The 17,827-nt window shown below is 36.3% G+C and overlaps 1 protein-coding gene across 1 annotated transcript in view; it reads left to right on the top strand.

Moving 5' to 3' along the window:
* The window catches only part of FANCM (FA complementation group M), a 60,776-nt gene that overhangs the window by 4,965 nt on the left and 37,984 nt on the right, over positions 1–17,827 (top strand). The window contains exons 3-9 of the mRNA XM_025870121.2: positions 103–180; positions 5,267–5,425; positions 8,922–9,053; positions 10,795–10,927; positions 11,414–11,536; positions 12,414–12,500; positions 15,885–16,069. Coding sequence (XP_025725906.1) covers positions 103–180; positions 5,267–5,425; positions 8,922–9,053; positions 10,795–10,927; positions 11,414–11,536; positions 12,414–12,500; positions 15,885–16,069 — 897 coding nt within the window. The remainder of the gene's footprint in view (positions 1–102; positions 181–5,266; positions 5,426–8,921; positions 9,054–10,794; positions 10,928–11,413; positions 11,537–12,413; positions 12,501–15,884; positions 16,070–17,827) is intronic.

The raw sequence follows: 17,827 nt of genomic DNA on the forward strand, positions 1-17,827 counted from the left end.
TAAGAAATAATGATAATGGAACATATATAATAGCTTGTTTAACAGAATTGTTGTTTTTGTATTGGATAGATGAAATTAAATAACTTTTCCTTCTTTTTTAAGGTTGTAAGAGAACTAGTCAAATATACAAATCACTTTAGAATCTTGGCTCTTAGTGCCACACCAGGTAGTGATATAAAGGTAAGTAAAATGTCTTTCCATTTCTTAACATTTAAGAAAACAAGAACTTTTGTATGGGCCCAGATCAGTTTGTCATTCTAGTATTTATTTATTTTATTTATTAAGATTTTATTTATTTATTTGAGAGAGAATGAGATAGAGAGCATGAGAGGAGGCAGGGTCAGAGGGAGAAGCAGACTCCCTGCTGAGCAGGGAGCCCAATGCGGGACTCGATCCCGGGACTCCAGGATCATGACCTGAGTGGAAGGCAGTCGCTTAACCAACTGAGCCACCCAGGTGCTCCTGTCATTCTAGTATTTAGTTTGACATCAAGACTACAACATTTCTTACATATGCCTATGTTTTCTTCTATGGTTGGAGGAGATTTTCTACATTAGTAGTTTTTATTTTTTTAATTAAAAAAATTTTTTTTTCACTAGTTTTTTTTTTTTTTTAAGATTTTATTTATTTATTTGACAGAGAGAGACACAGCGAGAGAGGGAACACAAGCAGGGGGAGTGGGAGAGGGAGAAGCAGGCTTCCCGCCAAACAGGGAGCCCAGTGCGGGGGCTTGATCCCAGGACCCTGGGATCATGACCTGAGCCAAAGGCAGATGCTTAACAACTAAACCACCCAGGCGCCCTTCACTGTAGTTTTTAGATGTCAGTATGCATAAGTAATTTGTTAAAAGTGGTAAATTTTAAATAGTATAAGTGTTATTTATTTATGTTTAAAGATTTTATTTAATTATTTATTAGAAAAGAGAGAGCGAGCCGGTGCGCATGCACAAAGGGGGTGAGGGGCAGAGGGAGAGGGAGAAACAGGCTCCCCTGCTGAGCAAGGAGCCCAAGTTGGGGCTAGATTCCAGGACCCTGAGATCATGATTTGAACTGAAGGCAGACACTTAATCGACTGAGCCACCCAGGTGCCCTAGTATAAGTGTTTTTTAAATTGTTTAAATTTTCAGGGTTTTTTTTTTTTAAGCTTTATTTTGAACTAAGACTTCCAGAAAATTTGCAAAAATTGCAGTCTCTATCTCTCCTTTGCTCAGCTTCCCCTAGTGTTAACATATAACCATAGTAAAATTATCAAAACCAGGAAATTAACATTGGCATAGTACTAGTAACTAATCTGTAGACCTGAGTTGAATTTTGTCAGTTTTCCCACCCCTTTCCTTTTCAGCTCCAGGGTCTGGTCCAGGATCTCACTGGCATTTAGTTGTCATGTTTCAGTCCTTCCTATCTGTGATAGTTTCTCAGTCTTTTCTTGTTTTCCATGACCTTGATGCTTTTAAGAGCAAATGCCAGTTATTTTGTAGACTATTCCTCAGTTTGGGTTTGTCTGATGTTTTCTCATGATTGGAGTGAGGTTATGCATTTTTGGCAAGAATACTCCAGAAGTGATGCTGTACCTTTCTCAGTGCATGGTAGCAGAGACTATATGATGGTGATTTGTCTTACTGCTGTTGCTATTAATCTTGACTTCGTTAAGGTGATTTCTTCCCAGTTTCCGCATTTTAAAATTAGTTTTCCCCTTTGTAATTAGTGAGTATATTGCGGGGGATATACTCTGAGATTGTGTAAATATTTTGGCATCCAATGATGGTTCTTGCTTGCAACTGTTATTTCTGTGGTGTTTGCCTAATCATTGTTCCCTTCCTCTCATTTCTTTTACATTTGTTAAGGTGAATTCTTTTGTAATGAAGAGCTGTTTCTTCTCTCCCATTTATTAATTTAATTCTTTGTATCAATATGGACTAATGGATATTTGTTTTTTTCTATGGGCTACAATCCAGTGCTATCATTATTAATTTTGTTGCTCAGATTGTTTCAACTTTGGCCATTGGGATCTTTAAGATGGTGCCTGTGTGCTTTTGGACAACGTTTTTTTTCCTTTTGAATACTTCCTATTTTGCATCACAAGATATTTATGCTCATTTAGTATTTTTCATGCCCAGCCATGGAATCACCCATTCCTCCAGGGAGCTCTGGTTTCCTTTATTAAAAGATAGTAAAAATTCAGGTTTACACTCTAATTTTAGTAGCTCTGAATCGTCTTCTGTATTGGGTTTTGAAGACTTTCTAAGGTAAGTTTCAATTCTGTCAAGTTGTAAGACTTTTTCCTTCTGTCCATAGCCTTGATATTTTTCAGGAATTTCTATGCTGTCTCTGATCGTACTACAATCACTTTAAACATGCTTGATTGTTTTTAGTCACCTTTTAAGTCTTTGCTAAAATGTTGCCCCTTCAAGAAGTTTTACTCTAAACTATCAAAAGATAGCACTCCCTGTCTTGTGATTTTCTTTTTTGTGTGTGATTTTCTTAATATTAATCATAATCTGTCATTTTTTTTTTTACTTATACATGTATTTGTTGTCTTTTGGCCCCATGAAAATAGTAGCTATATGAATATAGAGATTATGTCTATCTTGGTCAAAGCTCTATTACCAACTCAATACCTGGCATGTGGGAGTCATTCAAATATTTGTTGAATGAATGATTAAATATAGTAACATCTTACTCAGTTTTATAAAGTGGTCATAATTCTACTCCAGATTATGTGGACCCTCAGTAGCTACAGTTAGGATTAGGATATATTAGGAACCCTACCAGGTGTTGGGAATACAAAGGTGATTAAGGTGTGATTCCTGTTGTATTTTTTATTTGAAATTACATTTAGTTTGTTTGGGGCACCTGGCTGGCTCAGTCAGTAGGGCATGTGAGTCTTGATCTGAGTCATGAGTTCAAGGTCCACGTTGGGGGTAGAGATTGCTTTACATAAATAAATAGGAAATTATGTCTAGTTTCTTTTCTTTTTTTAAAGATATTTATTTATTTATTTGTCAGAGAGAGAAAGAGACAGCACAAGCAGGGGGAGCAGCAGGCAGGCAGAGGGCAGTAGGCTCCCTGCTGAGCAAGGAGCCCTATGCAGGACTGAATCCCAGGACCCTGGGAATCACGACCTGAGCTAAAGGCAGTTGCTTAACTGACTGAGCCACCCAGGTGTCCCCGTTTAGTTTGTTTTTTGAAAGCTCATGAGACTTTCTAGCTTTAAAAAAAGCCCTTAATTTCTGGACACTTTAAGAACTCCCTCCCCATTTGTTCATTTGTTCTTTCTTTTAACTCTTTTTTTAAATTAAGATTTTATTTATTTATTTGAGATAGAGCATAAGCAGGGGGAGTGGCAGAGGGAGAAGGAGAAGCAGGCTCTCCGCTGAGCCAGGAGCCCAATGTGGGGCTCGATCCCAGGACTCTGGGATCATGACCTGAGCCGAAGGCAGACACTTAACTGAGCCACCCAGGTGTCCCAAGGGAGAGAGTCTTAAGCAGACTCCAAGCACTGAGCATGGAGCCCAACACCAGGCTTGATCTCATGACCCTGATATCATGACCTGAGCTGAAATCAAAGGTTGAACACTTAACCAACTCAGCCACTCAGGCACCCTAGTGATTTCACAATTCTGTACATTATTCAGTGCTCATCACAGCAAGTGTAGTCACCATTTGTCACTGTACAACATTATTACAGCATTATTAACTACATTCCCTATGCTGTACTTTTCATTTCTGTGACTTCTTTTATAACTGGAAGTTTGTACTTCTTAATTCCCTTCACTTATTTTGCCCATCTCCCCACCCACCTCCTCTCTGGCAACCACCAGTTTTCTGTATTTAAGAGTCTGTTTTGTTTTTTAAATTTCACATATAAGTGAAATCATATGGCATTTGTTTTTCTCTTGACTTATTTCATTTAGCATAATACCCTCTAGATCCATCCATGTTGTCGTGAATGACATTCCATTTTTTTATGGCTCAGTAATAGTCCATTAAATTCTTATTTATTTATTGACAGACACTTGGGTGGCTTTCATATCTTGGCTATTGTAAATAATGCTGCAATAGATCTTTTACCTCTTTGGTCACATTTATTTCTAGGTATTTTATTCTTTTGGGTGCAGTTGTAAATTGAGTTGTCTTCATTTCTCTCTTTTTATAAGATCTTAAGATTTTTATTTGTCAGAGAGAAAGAATGTGCGTGAGAAAGAGAGAAAGAAAGAGCACAAGCATGGGGAGTGACAGGCAGAGGGAGAAGCAGGCTCCCTGCTGTGCAAAGAGCCCAATATGGGATTTGATTCCAGGACCCTGGGATCATGAACTGAGCCGAAGGCTGATGCTTAACTGACTGAGCCACCCAGGCGTCCCGTTCATTTCTCTTTCTCCTACTTTGTTATCAGTGTATAGAAATGCAACAGATTTCTGTATATAAATTTTGTATCCTGCAACTTTATTGAATTCATTTATTAGTTCTGAGTGTTTTGGTGGAGTATTTAGGGTTCTTTCTTTGAACTCTTGATCACAGTCAGTACAGGAGTTTAATGGTAGAGTAGTTCTTTATACCAACAGGTTATATGTTTTTGCTCCAGTTACGCAATTTCATAATAAAATTTTTTATAAGTTTTGGGTGAAGGAAATTTACAAGTATATCCAGCAATATTTTCATATAATCTATATTGATTTAAATGGAAAATATTCTAATTTATCAATAATTGATTTAGTATAGTATATGCCCTATACCCTCAATTTCTTAACAAGCCAATTTGTAAAGTATTCCTAAGACACATTAGTGTCCTTTACTAGTAACAAGACTTCTGTTCTTCCCACAAAAAAAATCACTGGAAAAAAAGTATTTGCCAGGGAACCAGGAAATTTGGGTTGTTGTTCTGGCTCTAAAATTGACTGTTATATAATGTTTTGGGGATTTAGTTTGCTAACCCAAAACTTCTGTTTTGCCTGAGTCTTCATAAAATGTAGATGGAAGGAGTGAGTATGTCACTACCACTGAAAAGTGCAAAATATGTTTGAGAAACTTGTTGGATGTTTACTAATATTCTTATTTCTTGGATGCTTGGCTGAAAGTGCTGCATGAAAGAAGAATGTTTCAAAGCCTTATCTTCCTCTTGTACTACTTCTGATGTAACTTATAGTTTTTAAAAAAAGAAGCTTAATGATATGAATTCTAAATTTTACCACTATTTTATTTTTGTTGGTAACCTAAAGTTAAAAATTTAACATGTAATATAGTTACAATCATACTTGATTTTCTGTAGGCTGTTCAACAGGTTATTACTAACCTACGAATTGGGCAGATAGAACTTCGTTCTGAAGATTCTCCGGATATTCTGCCATACTCTCATGAAAGGCGAGTTGAAAAGCTAGTTGTTCCCCTAGGTGAAGAACTTGCAGCCATCCAAAAGGCATATATCCAGGTAAGCCGTTTTTATTACTATTCAGAGTTTTGATAAGTGAACTGATAATGTCTTTATTTTATTTTGTAGAATCTGGCTGTGAGAATATATAGTTATATCATTTTATATAATTAGTATGTTGAAACAATTCTTTGAAATTAAAATTTTTGGAATGAGTACCATGTTTTATTTGTTATTTACTGTTAAAGAAGCAATACAAAATGATGGACCATTTCAAAAGCCAATAACAGCCTTATTTTTTAAAGAACACCTATTAATTGCAGTTTAAAACACACATATAAATTGCAAAGTGTACAAGACCTAAGTGTATATAGCTTAGTGAATTTTCACATAGGGAACACACTTATAAGACATGTCCAGATTTAACCAGAAGTTTCTTTGTAAGAAAATATATTTTCAGTATTTTCCTCCTGGATCCCTTATATAGCAGTGATTCTCAACTGGAGGCAGTTTTGCCCACCTGGTGACATTTGGCAATGTCTTGATACCTTTTTGGTTGTCATAACTGGAGGGGGTAGAGAGTAGAGTTGCTACTAGAATCTAATGTGTAGAGGCTAAGAATGCTGCTTAACATTCTGTAATGAACAAGAATAGTCTCCCAACAGCAAAGGATTATCTGGGCCAAATGTCAGTATTGTAGCTATTGAGAAATTGCTTAGCCAGTTATCAATTTCAATGGGAAAAATTTGAGGTAACACACTTTTTTATAGTTCATAATTAGTGTCATGCTAGGAGAACATCTTGTTCTCCTATCTTCATTGTTGCAGATTAAAGATGCCTGCAAATTCTTTGACACTCCTCCCATGGAGAGATAAGATGCATTTCCTTTTCCCTCTAATTTAGACTGGCTCTGTGACTGACTTTGACCAGCAGAATGTGATAAACCTCGAGTAAGCCATGATGAACCTCAGCTAAGCCGTGTTCAGGAGAAAGGAGGAACTGGTAGATAGCTAGAATTGAGGGTGTAGACCATATGGCTCCAGTTGAGGTATTACACTTAACATTCAGCCATTCAAGGCTCCAGACATCAAAGAACAGAGAATAGCTGTCCCTGCAGTACCCTGACAGAATTCTTTTTTATTTGTATTTTTTAAAATATTTTATTTATTTATTTGACAGAGAAAGACACAGCAAGAGAGGGAACACAGGCAGGGGGAGTGGGAGAGGGAGAAGCAGGCTTCCCGCGGAGCAAGGAGCCCGATGGGGGCTCGATCCCAGGACCCTGGGATCATGACGCTTAATGACTGAGCCACCCAGGCGCCCCTCTTTTTTATTTTTAACATTTTATTTTGCAGTGGTTTTAGACTTTCAGGAAATATGCACAAATAGTATAGAGAGGTCCAGTGGGGAGATACTTTGAGACTACTCAAATGTCCTGTTTCTCAGCATATTTTGCTCTCTAATTTTAGCATGCAGTGATGGTTCTTGCCTGCTACAGTTACTTCTGTTACGTTTACCTAATCACGGTTTCTCCTTTCTCTCAATTCTTTTATGTTTGTCAGTTAGAATGAAGACCTGTTTCTTCCTTTGATTTATTTATTAATTCTTTGTATCAGTATAGACTAATAGATAATTTTTTTTCCTCTCCACTTCAATCTAATACTGATATTAGTATGAATTTTTTTGCTCAGATTGCTCCAACTTTGGCCATTTAGAGTTCCTTGTGTCCTTTAGACATGTACTGTTGTTTTTGTTTTTGTTTTTTTAACACTTCTTAACTTTCTGGCTACACAAGATATTTTGTGCTCATTTAGTATTTCTCGTGTCCCAGCCATGGAATCAACCACTTCTCCAAGGAATCCTTATAACTTTTATGGAAGAATGGTATTTTGAAACAAAATCTGTGTATTAGGTGTGCACATTGTTCTTTTTTTTTTTTTAAGATTTTATTTATTTGACAGACAGAGACACAGTGAGAGAGGGAACACAAGCAGGGGGAGTGGGAGAGGGAGAATTAGGCTTCCCGCCGAGCAGGGAGCTCGATGCGGGGCTCGATCCCAGGACCCTGGGATCATGACCTGAGCCAAAGGCAGACGCTTAACGACTGAGCCACCCAGGCGCCCCTCTGCTCATTTTTTAAATCAGATCTTTTTTTGGTGTTGAATTGTATAAGTTCTTTATATACTTTGGATATTAACCCCTTACCGAATATATCATTTGCAGGATATATCATTTGCAAATATCTTCTCTAATTCAGTAGGTTGGCTTTTCATTTTGTCAATAGTTTCCTTTGTAATGCAGAGCTTTTTATTTTTTTAATTTATTTTATTTATTTAATTTTTTAAGTAAACTCTTCGCCCTACTTGTAGCTTGAACTCATGACCCCAAGATCAAGAGTCACATGCTCTATGGACTGAGCCAGCCAGGCATCTCCAGAAACTTTTTATTTTGATATAATAATCATCTCCTTAAAACTAATACATTTTGTCATGATTAAAATCATTCCATATATAAGGATGTAAAAATTATAATTTGTATAAACCCATATAATAGGCATTTCATTTTGTGGATGCTTTTGGAGTACTTCTGTAGGTAATATGATCAGGAAAGCTGGAAGGGAAGAAAAATAAAACTCTACTAAAATAGCCCTATTTTAGGAAATAGAATTAGGCAAAAATTTAAACAGTTAATAACATATTGCTGTACTAGGTCTTCATCTCTAGTTCTCTGTTTTCCTTCATTGTGCCATCAAGCTCATCCTGCATCAGGACCTTTTGTCTGCTATTTCCTCTGCCTGATATACTCTGTCCTCAGAACTTGTCATCATTCAGATGTCAACTCAAATATTACCTCTCTAGAGAGACCATCTTTGTTTACCTTACTTAATAGTGACCCCACTTCCCTCCAAAACTCCCTAGCATTACTGTTACTGTGTTTTAGGTTCTTACATTCATTTATTGAAATAGAAACTCTCTTTGTTCACGCCTTATTCTTTGCTTCCCTTCATTGGATGTAAACTTTATGAAAGTTAGCGACTTCATTTGTCTCAGCTACAAGTTCCCAGCCTTTGGAACAATGTTTGACATATACTAGATGCTTAATAAATATTTCTTGAAAGAATGAATCAACAAATCAAACTGAATATACTCAAGACATTTTGATTTAGTCAGCAGGACTACAAATATTTACCTATATGCCAGACTTTGTTCTTCATATTGAAGATGGAACAGTGAGAAATCAAAGGCTCTTCATTCCTTGTGCTTAGATTATAGTGTGTGTAGGTTGGGGGAGGAGGGGAATTAAGAAATGCACAGATAAACACATATGTTCTTAAATTAGTTGGATCCAATACTTGCTTGTGCTGAATCTCATATGGATGTTACCTGGGGATAAATGTTAAGTACTTTTAAGTTTTGTTGTTATTTTGTGTCTTTACTTAAAAAATTATTTTAAGACAAACTTTATTTAATATATAATTTCTATTTTAATATGTGAGAAAATGATTGTGTTTGAAAAAGGACTTTAAGCTTAAACTAAATTTCACTGAAATTTGCAGGTTTTGGAGGCATTTGCCAGTTTTTTGATTCAGAGGAATGTTTTGATGAGAAGGGATATCCCCAATCTAACAAAATACCAGATAATTTTGGCAAGAGATCAATTTAGGAAAAACCCATCTCCAAATATGGTGGTAGGTATTTTTAAATTAATTTTGGAGAAAGGTTAAATTTTTATTTAGACCCAAGATAAAATATAAATAATGATTGATTTTTGGTATATATTAGCTCATCAAGAATTTAGGTATGTAATTAAAAAAAGTAAAAAAATAAAAATAAATTTTAAATTAAAAAAATTTAGATATGATTTATATAGTTTATAAAAAGCATGACAAAAGTCTAGCAAAAATATACTTTAAGGCTTTGAATTAAGATAATTTTATTTTTTAACTTTTAATAAAAGACTTGGTATTTTAGTTCATTCCTATCAAAGTGCCATGAGGAGGTAGAATAGAACTAACTTTTAGACCTAGAGCATTTATTTAGTCTTAACTCTTGATACCAGAGGTTGGAGGAAGCATCATAGTAAGCTGCTTATTTCTAATCTTCCTAGGAAAAAAAATAGATGGATAGGAACATACCCATCAAGCTAGGTACAAAGTCAGAAGAGATGCTCACAAGCAAAAAAGCCCTGAATCATTCTTTGAACTGAGAGGGAATGCATTTGCAAAAGAACAGAGGCAGTTGAATGAAGGTATGAAGGAGTCAGTGAACAAGCCAACGTGGCTGAGATAAAAGATTAAGGAAGTCAGATATGATAGTTAATCTAGGTTATGAGCACATAAGAATGGCTTTAAATGTTACACCAAGAAATGTAGACTTTATCTGGTAGTATCTAGGGAACCATTAAGGGAACCTTTTCTGTAAAATTACAGTATAAAATTTAGTATATTATACAAAACTTTAATAGAATGTTTTAATTTCTCCTAAGCATTAAAGGTTCATTGAAATTTTAGGTAGTAAATCTAAACCTCTTGAACCTGATCTTACTGATGAGAGTTTGTTTAGGTAATTGGTGTACCATTTTAGGGCATTTATCACTACCCTGCAAACGTTTAAAATGAGTATTACTGATATTGAATGCTACTAAAGATGTAAGGTAGAGAATAATAGTCTTTATCTTGAATAAAGGAAAATAATTAAAACTTATTCTCAGTGATCTCTTTTTAAAAATTATCCTATCATATAGTTATACCTGCTGTATGCTCTCATAAAAGGAATATGTATTTCACTTTTCCTTGAGAGTAGTGGTTAAAAGCACAAGGACCCTGAGCCAAATTCCATGGGTTCAAATACTGGGTCTACAGCTTCCTCATGTATAAAATGGGCATAACCATAGAACCTACCTCCCAGGTGTTGGGATTAAACGAGTTTGTGTAAGTAATGTGCTTTGAAAAGTGTCTGGTCCTAGGGCAACGTCAGATGTTATTATGGCATGTATAGTTGGTGTTAAATGTTAGTGTTAAACTGTCTGATTAAATTTTGTTCTGGTGCCAGTAACGTTTATGAGGATAGGCCATTATGTGACTTATTTTCCATTGTATCCCAAATACCTCTCTCTGTGCTTCATATATAGTAGGAACTTGTTAAATAGTTTTGAAAGAACAAATGAATATATATACTGCTAATAATTTACCTAGAAAGAGAAACAGTATATGATAAATATTTCTCTCCATCACTTATTCTCTTTAAAATGTAAGTTTTGTATTGGAAAAAAATAAAATTAAAAAGGGACAGATTTTATATGGAAAATACACTGGCACTATGTCCTATGACATTGAATAGGTGGACCTTCAGTAGAGTGGTAAGTTTCACACCGAACATGTATCTTTATTTCTTCCTCTGGTTAAATTCAATATGTGCTTGTTTTTCTAGGGAATACAACAAGGCATAATCGAGGGAGAGTTTGCTATTTGTATTAGTTTATATCATGGTTATGAATTACTGCAGCAAATGGGAATGAGATCATTATATTTCTTCCTTTGTGGAATTATGGATGGAACTAAAGGTAAATTATATGAAATTATTTAAAGGAATAATGACATGTTATTATTTTGGTTAAACATGTATCGAACAGTTTGGGTTACTTAAAAATGCTTTCTTTTAACCAGCAATAAAATAGGGGTGCCCAGTTGACTCAGTCAGTAGAGCGTGTAGCTCTTGATCCCAGATTCATGAGTTTGAGCCCTCCTTTGGTCCTAGAGATTACTTAAAAAAACAAAAACAGAACAACAGCAAAAACAACAAAGAGCAATTAAATAGTTATGTAACAAATGATTATGCTTTTTTGTTTTTGATAAATTGGTGATAAAAAAGCAAACCATTCATTAATACAAATGTGAATGTGGAACTGGAAATAGTTGCTGGCTTTCATGGTTAAATTAGAAAAATTTGTATTTATTGCTAAAGTTTAATTTGTTTTTAATAAATAATAAGTTTGATTAATTTTGCTATTACATTGCTAATTTGGAAAATCTTTTCCTAATTTCTGAAGGAATGACTCGAGCAAAAAATGAACTTAGCCGAAATGAGGACTTCATGAAACTTTATAATCATCTAGAGTGCATGTTTGCACATACACGTGGTACTTCAAATGGCTTTTCTACTACCCAAAAAGGTCTGGTTTTTCTTTTAAAATTTTATATTTCTCTTTATCAGATAGATTTTGAAATTTTACTCCACTGATCCACGTGTCTATCTATAATTACTTATTTCTATAGCAACAGGTCTGTTAAATGCTTAAAGATTTTATTCTTTAAGTTAGGATAAATATATATTCCAAGCTTATAAACTTTAAATATATAATAGATGTTAGTAATAGTTGTTACTGTTAGTGAAAATTCTCAGAACTACCAAAAACTGATTTATAGCTTAACTAAATCATATTTTTCCCTTCTACTTTGCTGCTGATTTCCTTTGGATTCTCTTTTAGAATGAAATTATAAAAAAAAATTCAGGGGTGCCTGGGTGGCTCAGTCAGTTGAGCGTCTGACTCTTAATTTTGGCGCAAATCATGATCTCAGGGTTGTGGGATTGAGCCCCATATTGGGCTTCACACTCAATAGGGAATCTGCTGAAGATTCTCTCTCTCCCTCTCCACCCCTAAAATAAATAAATAAATCTTTAAAGAAAAATTCAAGGTTTATTTTATAGTAGGGCTTATGTGCTACACAGATGCTACTTACTATTTAAATAAATAGAAAAAAAGTTAACAAATCTATTTTGAAGATTTTATTTCTTTGAGAGAGAAAGAGTGTGAGCATGAGTTGGGGGAGAGGCAAAGGGAGAAGCAGACTCCCTGCTGAGCAGAGAGCTGGATGAAGGGCTTGATCTCAGTACCCTGAGATCATGACCTGAGCTGAAGGCAGATGCTTAACTGACTGAGCCACCCAGGTGCCCCAACAAATCTATTTTGAAAAGGGTAATTAAAATACATTAATGTAATTGAATGGAAAATATATAACAATTTCTTGGTGTTTTTGTTTTTGTTGCAGGAGTTAAAGATAAAAAATTTTTCTATAGTCATCCAAAGTTAAAGAAATTAGAAGAAGTTGTAGTTGAACACTTCAAGTCATGGAATAGTAAGTCATGTTTGTAGCTTCAAGGAGAAACAAAGCTACTGAAAGAGCTAAAACTCTGACTCATTAGTTTGTGCTCACACTTTATGGAGAAGATGGGCTTTTAATTACTCTGGATAATAAACCTAAAAAAAAAAAACCTTAAGAAATTTTGGGAGAGTGGGACAAGGGACATAGTGGGAATGCTAAGAATAAGGTATTCTATGAAAAAGAAGAGTAAGCCTGGGGCAGTAGAAGGCAAGCAGACAGTAAAGCAATATACAATATAATGGTGGGGAAAAGTAAAGGAGGTAAGGAGATAGTCATGGAGGAGTGCTGTTTTATATAGGGTGTTAGAAAAAGACTGTCTCTAGGGTGGTGTTTGGGCTGGTACCTGATGGAAGTGAGGGAGCAAGCCTTGTAGATTTTTGGGGGATGATAATAACCAGGCAGAAAGAATAGTAGATTCAAAGTCCCTAAGGCAGTGGGACTGATAAATGATTAAAGATCAGTAAACAAACCAATGCCGCTGGAGTAGTGTAATGAGGGTAAGAGTGGTTTAGGTGAAGATTGAAGAGGTGGCCAGGGACCAGATCATATATGGCTTGCAGGCCAAGTCAGGACTTCGGTTTTTATTCTATAAATGTTTATGCATTGTGAAACCATTATAGGGACATTTAGAGCAGTAGAGTGATGTGATCTGACTTACATTTTTGAAAGATCACTCTGGTAGCTTTTGCTGAGTATAAACATTAGCCATTTAGGAGACTATTTTCATAGTTTAAAGAAGATTACAGATGATGGTGGCTTGTACCAAGAAAATGGTAGTGGAGGTGCTAAGTGAGTATAGATTCTAGATATTTTTTGAATTTGGAGCCAATAGTATTTGCTGATAGATTAGACATAGGATATGAGGGAAAAAAGGAATCCTATGAGTGTGTGTGTGTGTATGTTTTGAATAATTATATGAGAAAAAAAAATTAAGAACAGCATACAGAAGAAAGAGCAAATACATTTAGATGCTTTTGAGATACCTAGTGGAACTGTGTAAGCATCAGATAAGTGAATCTGGATCTCAGAAGAACGGTCTGGGCTTTTTTTTTTTTTTTTTAAAGTCAGAGAGAGAGAGTGAGGACAAGCATGGGAAGTGGCAGGCAGAGGGAGAAGCAGGCTTCCCTCTGAGCAAGGAGCCCAATGTGGGACTTGATCCTAGGACCTTAGGATCATGACCTGAGCAAAAGGCAGCATCTTAACCAGCTGAGCCACCCAGGTGTCCCTGGGCTATTTTTAATCTCTTAACATATATATGAATAAATTTTGGAATCACGGCATAAAGGGTAATATTTAAAGTTTCAGGAATGGTTATGATCACATTACCAGGAATACAGTTTAGAGATGAGAGGACCCAGAATGTAGCCCTGAAGACTACTAACATTTAAAGTTTAGAGGAGGGTTGCCTGGTTGGCTCAGTTGGTGGAGCATGCGACTCTTGATCTTGGGGTTGTGAGTTTGAGCCCCACATTGGGTGTAGGGGTTACTTAAAAAAAAAAAACAAACCACAAAAGAGGTTGAGAAAGAGACTGGACAAGTGAACGGCAGAGAAGCTGAGGGAAGAGACTATTTCAGTAGGAAAGTGTGGACTGTGTTTGATGCTGCTGAGAGGTGTGGTAAAATGAACTAAAAAGTGAGCACTGATTTGGCAATATGGAATTTATTGAGACTTTGGTAGAGGACCTTCAGTAGACTGAAGGTAGAAAGGCAGGCTGTAGCCGGTTGAAGGTGATAGGCTTTGCATTGAAAGTAGCAGTTGGTCAGGAGTTGGTCAGATGTAGAGGCTTGATAATTCAAAGGATGTTTCTGTAGAATAATTTTCTTCGCAACAGCTTTTGCTTTTTCCTTAGGTGTTGTGAATTAACTTTACATGTGTTAGGTCATTTAATTTGTAGGGTTGTTATGAAGACTAAATGAGTTAATACATAAAATGCTTGGGGTGCCTGGGTGGCTCATTCGGTTAAGTGTCTGCCTTCGGCTCAGGTCACGATCCCAGGGTTCTAGGATCGAGCCCTGCATAGGGTTCCCTGCTCAGCATTGAGTCTGTTTCTCCCTCTCCCCCTCTGCCTGCTTCTTCTCTCTCTCTCTCTCAAATGAATAAATAAAATCTTAAAAAAAAAATCAACTTAAAAAAATAAAATGCTAAGTGCAGGGGCGCCTGGGTTGCTCAGTCGTTAAGCGTCTGCCTTTGGCTCAGGTCATGATCCCAGGGTCCTGGGATCGAGCCCTGCATCGGACTCCCTGCTCAGCAGGAAGCCTGCTTCTCTCTCTCCCACTCCCCCTGCTTGTGTTCCCTCTCTTGCTATATCTCTGTCAAATAAATAAAATATTAAAAATAAAGAAATAAAATGCTTAGTGCAGTCCTTGGCATGCACATAAAGATTAATATAATAGAAATCACAGGAAAGCTTAAAAAGAAAAGAAAACATACAAAAAATCCATACAACATTCAATTATTAACCAATTGCTATGTGCAATTGGTGTGTGCAATTATTAACCAATTGCTATGTGCAAGTCTGTATACTTTATATTCCATTCATTTTAGATATGAAGAAATTAAAGCTTAAAGGGATTAACTAACATGGTTACACATCACCCAGAGTTAAGTGGCTCACCCTCAAAGATCATGTTTTTACTTGTGTATTCTGCTGCCTCCCAAGCACAGAGATCTTGAGATGAGCTTTGTGATTGACTATATAGGATGTATTCTTGGAGTTATCCTTGGAGAACTTGAAAGTATCATAGATTCGGGGACGGAATCCCATGGCCTGGATTGAGAGAGTACTTTATTTTTTTAAGATTTTATTTATTTATTTGACAGAGACACAGCGAGAGAGAGAACATAAGCAGCGGGAATGGGGAGGGAGAAGCAGGCTTCCCACTGAGCAGGGAGCCCGATGCAGGGCTCGATCCCAGGACCCTGAGATCATGACTTGAGCTGAAGGCAGATGCTTAACTACTGAGCCACCTAGGCACCCTGAGAGAGTGCTTTTAGTGGACAAAAAGAAAAGGAAATATTTATGAAATCAGTGGGAGTGCTACAGTTCTGTGATTCTGACTTAGAAGATAAGGGGAATAACTGGCATCAGGAATGAATTGAAGGACTGGTTAAAAGTGTTTCATGTAATTTTTACTTGATTTGTTTAGGATTTTATTATGACAGCCAACGAGAGGTAGGGAGCCAAGAATATTAAAATTACTAGAGAAGGTAGGAGGAAAACCAGCAAAGGTTTAAGATGTCTTAAATTACTTTTTTGAAAGAAATTCATTAGTATATAGTTTCAGGATTGTCTTGAAATGGTTCTTGGGTATATGCTTTAAAAAAAATTGTAATTAAAGTATTTTTTTATTATATAGCTCAAAACACCTCTGAAAAGAAATGTGATGAGACCAGAGTTATGATCTTCTCTTCATTTCGAGACAGTGTTCAAGAAATTGCAGAAATGCTTTTACAGCATCAGCCACTTATTAGAGTGATGACTTTTGTTGGCCATGCCTCAGGAAAAAGCATGAAGGGATTTACCCAGAAGGAGCAACTGGAGGTAATTACTTTTGGAGATGATGAACACTAAAATAAAATTGATTAGCTTTGTATTTATGCATCTTTTGTTTGAACTCATTGGTCAATCAGCTACTTCTTAAAAATAATAGTAGACATGTAAATAAACATAGCATATTTTTGAAAAATCAAAAAAGTGTTTTTTTGTGGTTTTCAGACTTTTTTTCAAGTAAGGCAATGTATAGTGGTTAAGCAGAAAGGCTCTGAAATCATACTACATAGGTTGGAATCCTGGCCCTACCACTTAACAAGTTTCTTTACTTCTTGTGCCTCCATTTTCCTTATCTGTAGACCTAGTTCTTGGAGTTGTGAGCATTAAATGAAATATTGTAGAGCCTTCAGTAAATGTTTACTTTGATTTGTTTTAAGTTTTGTTAGTTATATATTCTAAAGAAATAATGAGCTTATTTTTTCTTTTATTTAAAAATCTTAATTTAGGGCGCCTGGGTGGCTCAGTTGGTTAAGCGACTGCCTTCAGCTCGGGTCATGATCCCGGAGTCCTGGGATCGAGTCCCGCATCGGGGGGTCCCTGCTCAGCAGGGAGTCTGCTTCTCCCTCTCACCCTACCCCATCTTGTGTTCTCTCTCTCTCTCTCTCTGTCTAAAATAAAAAAAATCTTTAAAAATCTTAATTTAAAAATAGGGTTGCCTGAGTGGCTCAGTTGGTTAAGCGTCCAACTCTTTTTATTTTATTTTATTTTATTTATTTATTTGACAGAGAGAGACAGCTAAAGCAGGAACACAAGCAGGGGTAGGGGAGAGGGAGAAGCAGGCCTCCTGCCGAGCAGGGAGCCCTATGCGGGGCTCGATCCCAGGACCCTGGGATCATGACCTGAGCCAAAGGCAGATGCTTAACCACTGAACCACCCAGGCGCCCTTAAGTGTCCAACTCTTGATCTCAGTTCAGGTCTTGATCTCAGAGTCGTGAGTTCAAGCTCTGCATTGGGCTCCATGCTGGGTGTGGAGCCTACAAAAAAAAAAGGAAAAAAAAAAGAAACTTGTAAAAATATGGCCAGGGGTGCCTGGGTGGCTCAGTCAGTTAAGATTCTGACTGTTGATTTTGGTTCAGGTAATGGTCTCAGGGTCATGAGATCGAGCCCGTGTCAGGCTCTGTTCTGGGCATGGAGTCTCTTTCTCCCTCTACTACCGTGTTCGCCCGCCCAACCCCATGCACTCTCTTAACAACAACAAAAAAACAAGGTCAGAGGAAACCATTAATCCATTTATGCTCTGAATAAGAGTCATCAGTTTTCTAAGTGCTGTATATGTTTTTTTTTTTTTGAAATTTTAGACTATTGATTTTTTTTTGAAAACTATACAAGTTTTTGCAGTTTAGCTGTAGGTCTACATTTGAATAGTCACTGACAATTAGGTGTGTCTTTTTTAAATTAGGTGTGTCTTTAATATCTATTTTTGACAGAGCTTGATTTTGTAAACATTAGTTAGAGGAATCCTACTCTTTAAATGTCTTTTATACCAGTCCTCATTGCACTCAGAAGAGTCTGTTTAAGCTGACTGTATCTGGTGAGGACAGTCTAAGAGGTTTTCCTGAGTCTGAAAGAGAATATCTGTACCCATCTCGAATCTGATTATATGTATTTTAAAAGGTTCAGATATCTAGCAGGTGATTATTACTACTCTTAACATTTATATATGAATGAAAATGAAGTGGATTTTTGTCTAGGGTATTAAGCATTTTTTTAAATTTTATTATGTTAATCACTATACATTACATCATTAGT

Source organism: Callorhinus ursinus, unplaced genomic scaffold, assembly GCF_003265705.2.
Source record: "Callorhinus ursinus isolate GAN/ISIS: 27379988/994484 unplaced genomic scaffold, GSC_fseal_2.0 scaffold8, whole genome shotgun sequence".
NCBI lineage: Eukaryota > Metazoa > Chordata > Mammalia > Carnivora > Otariidae > Callorhinus > Callorhinus ursinus.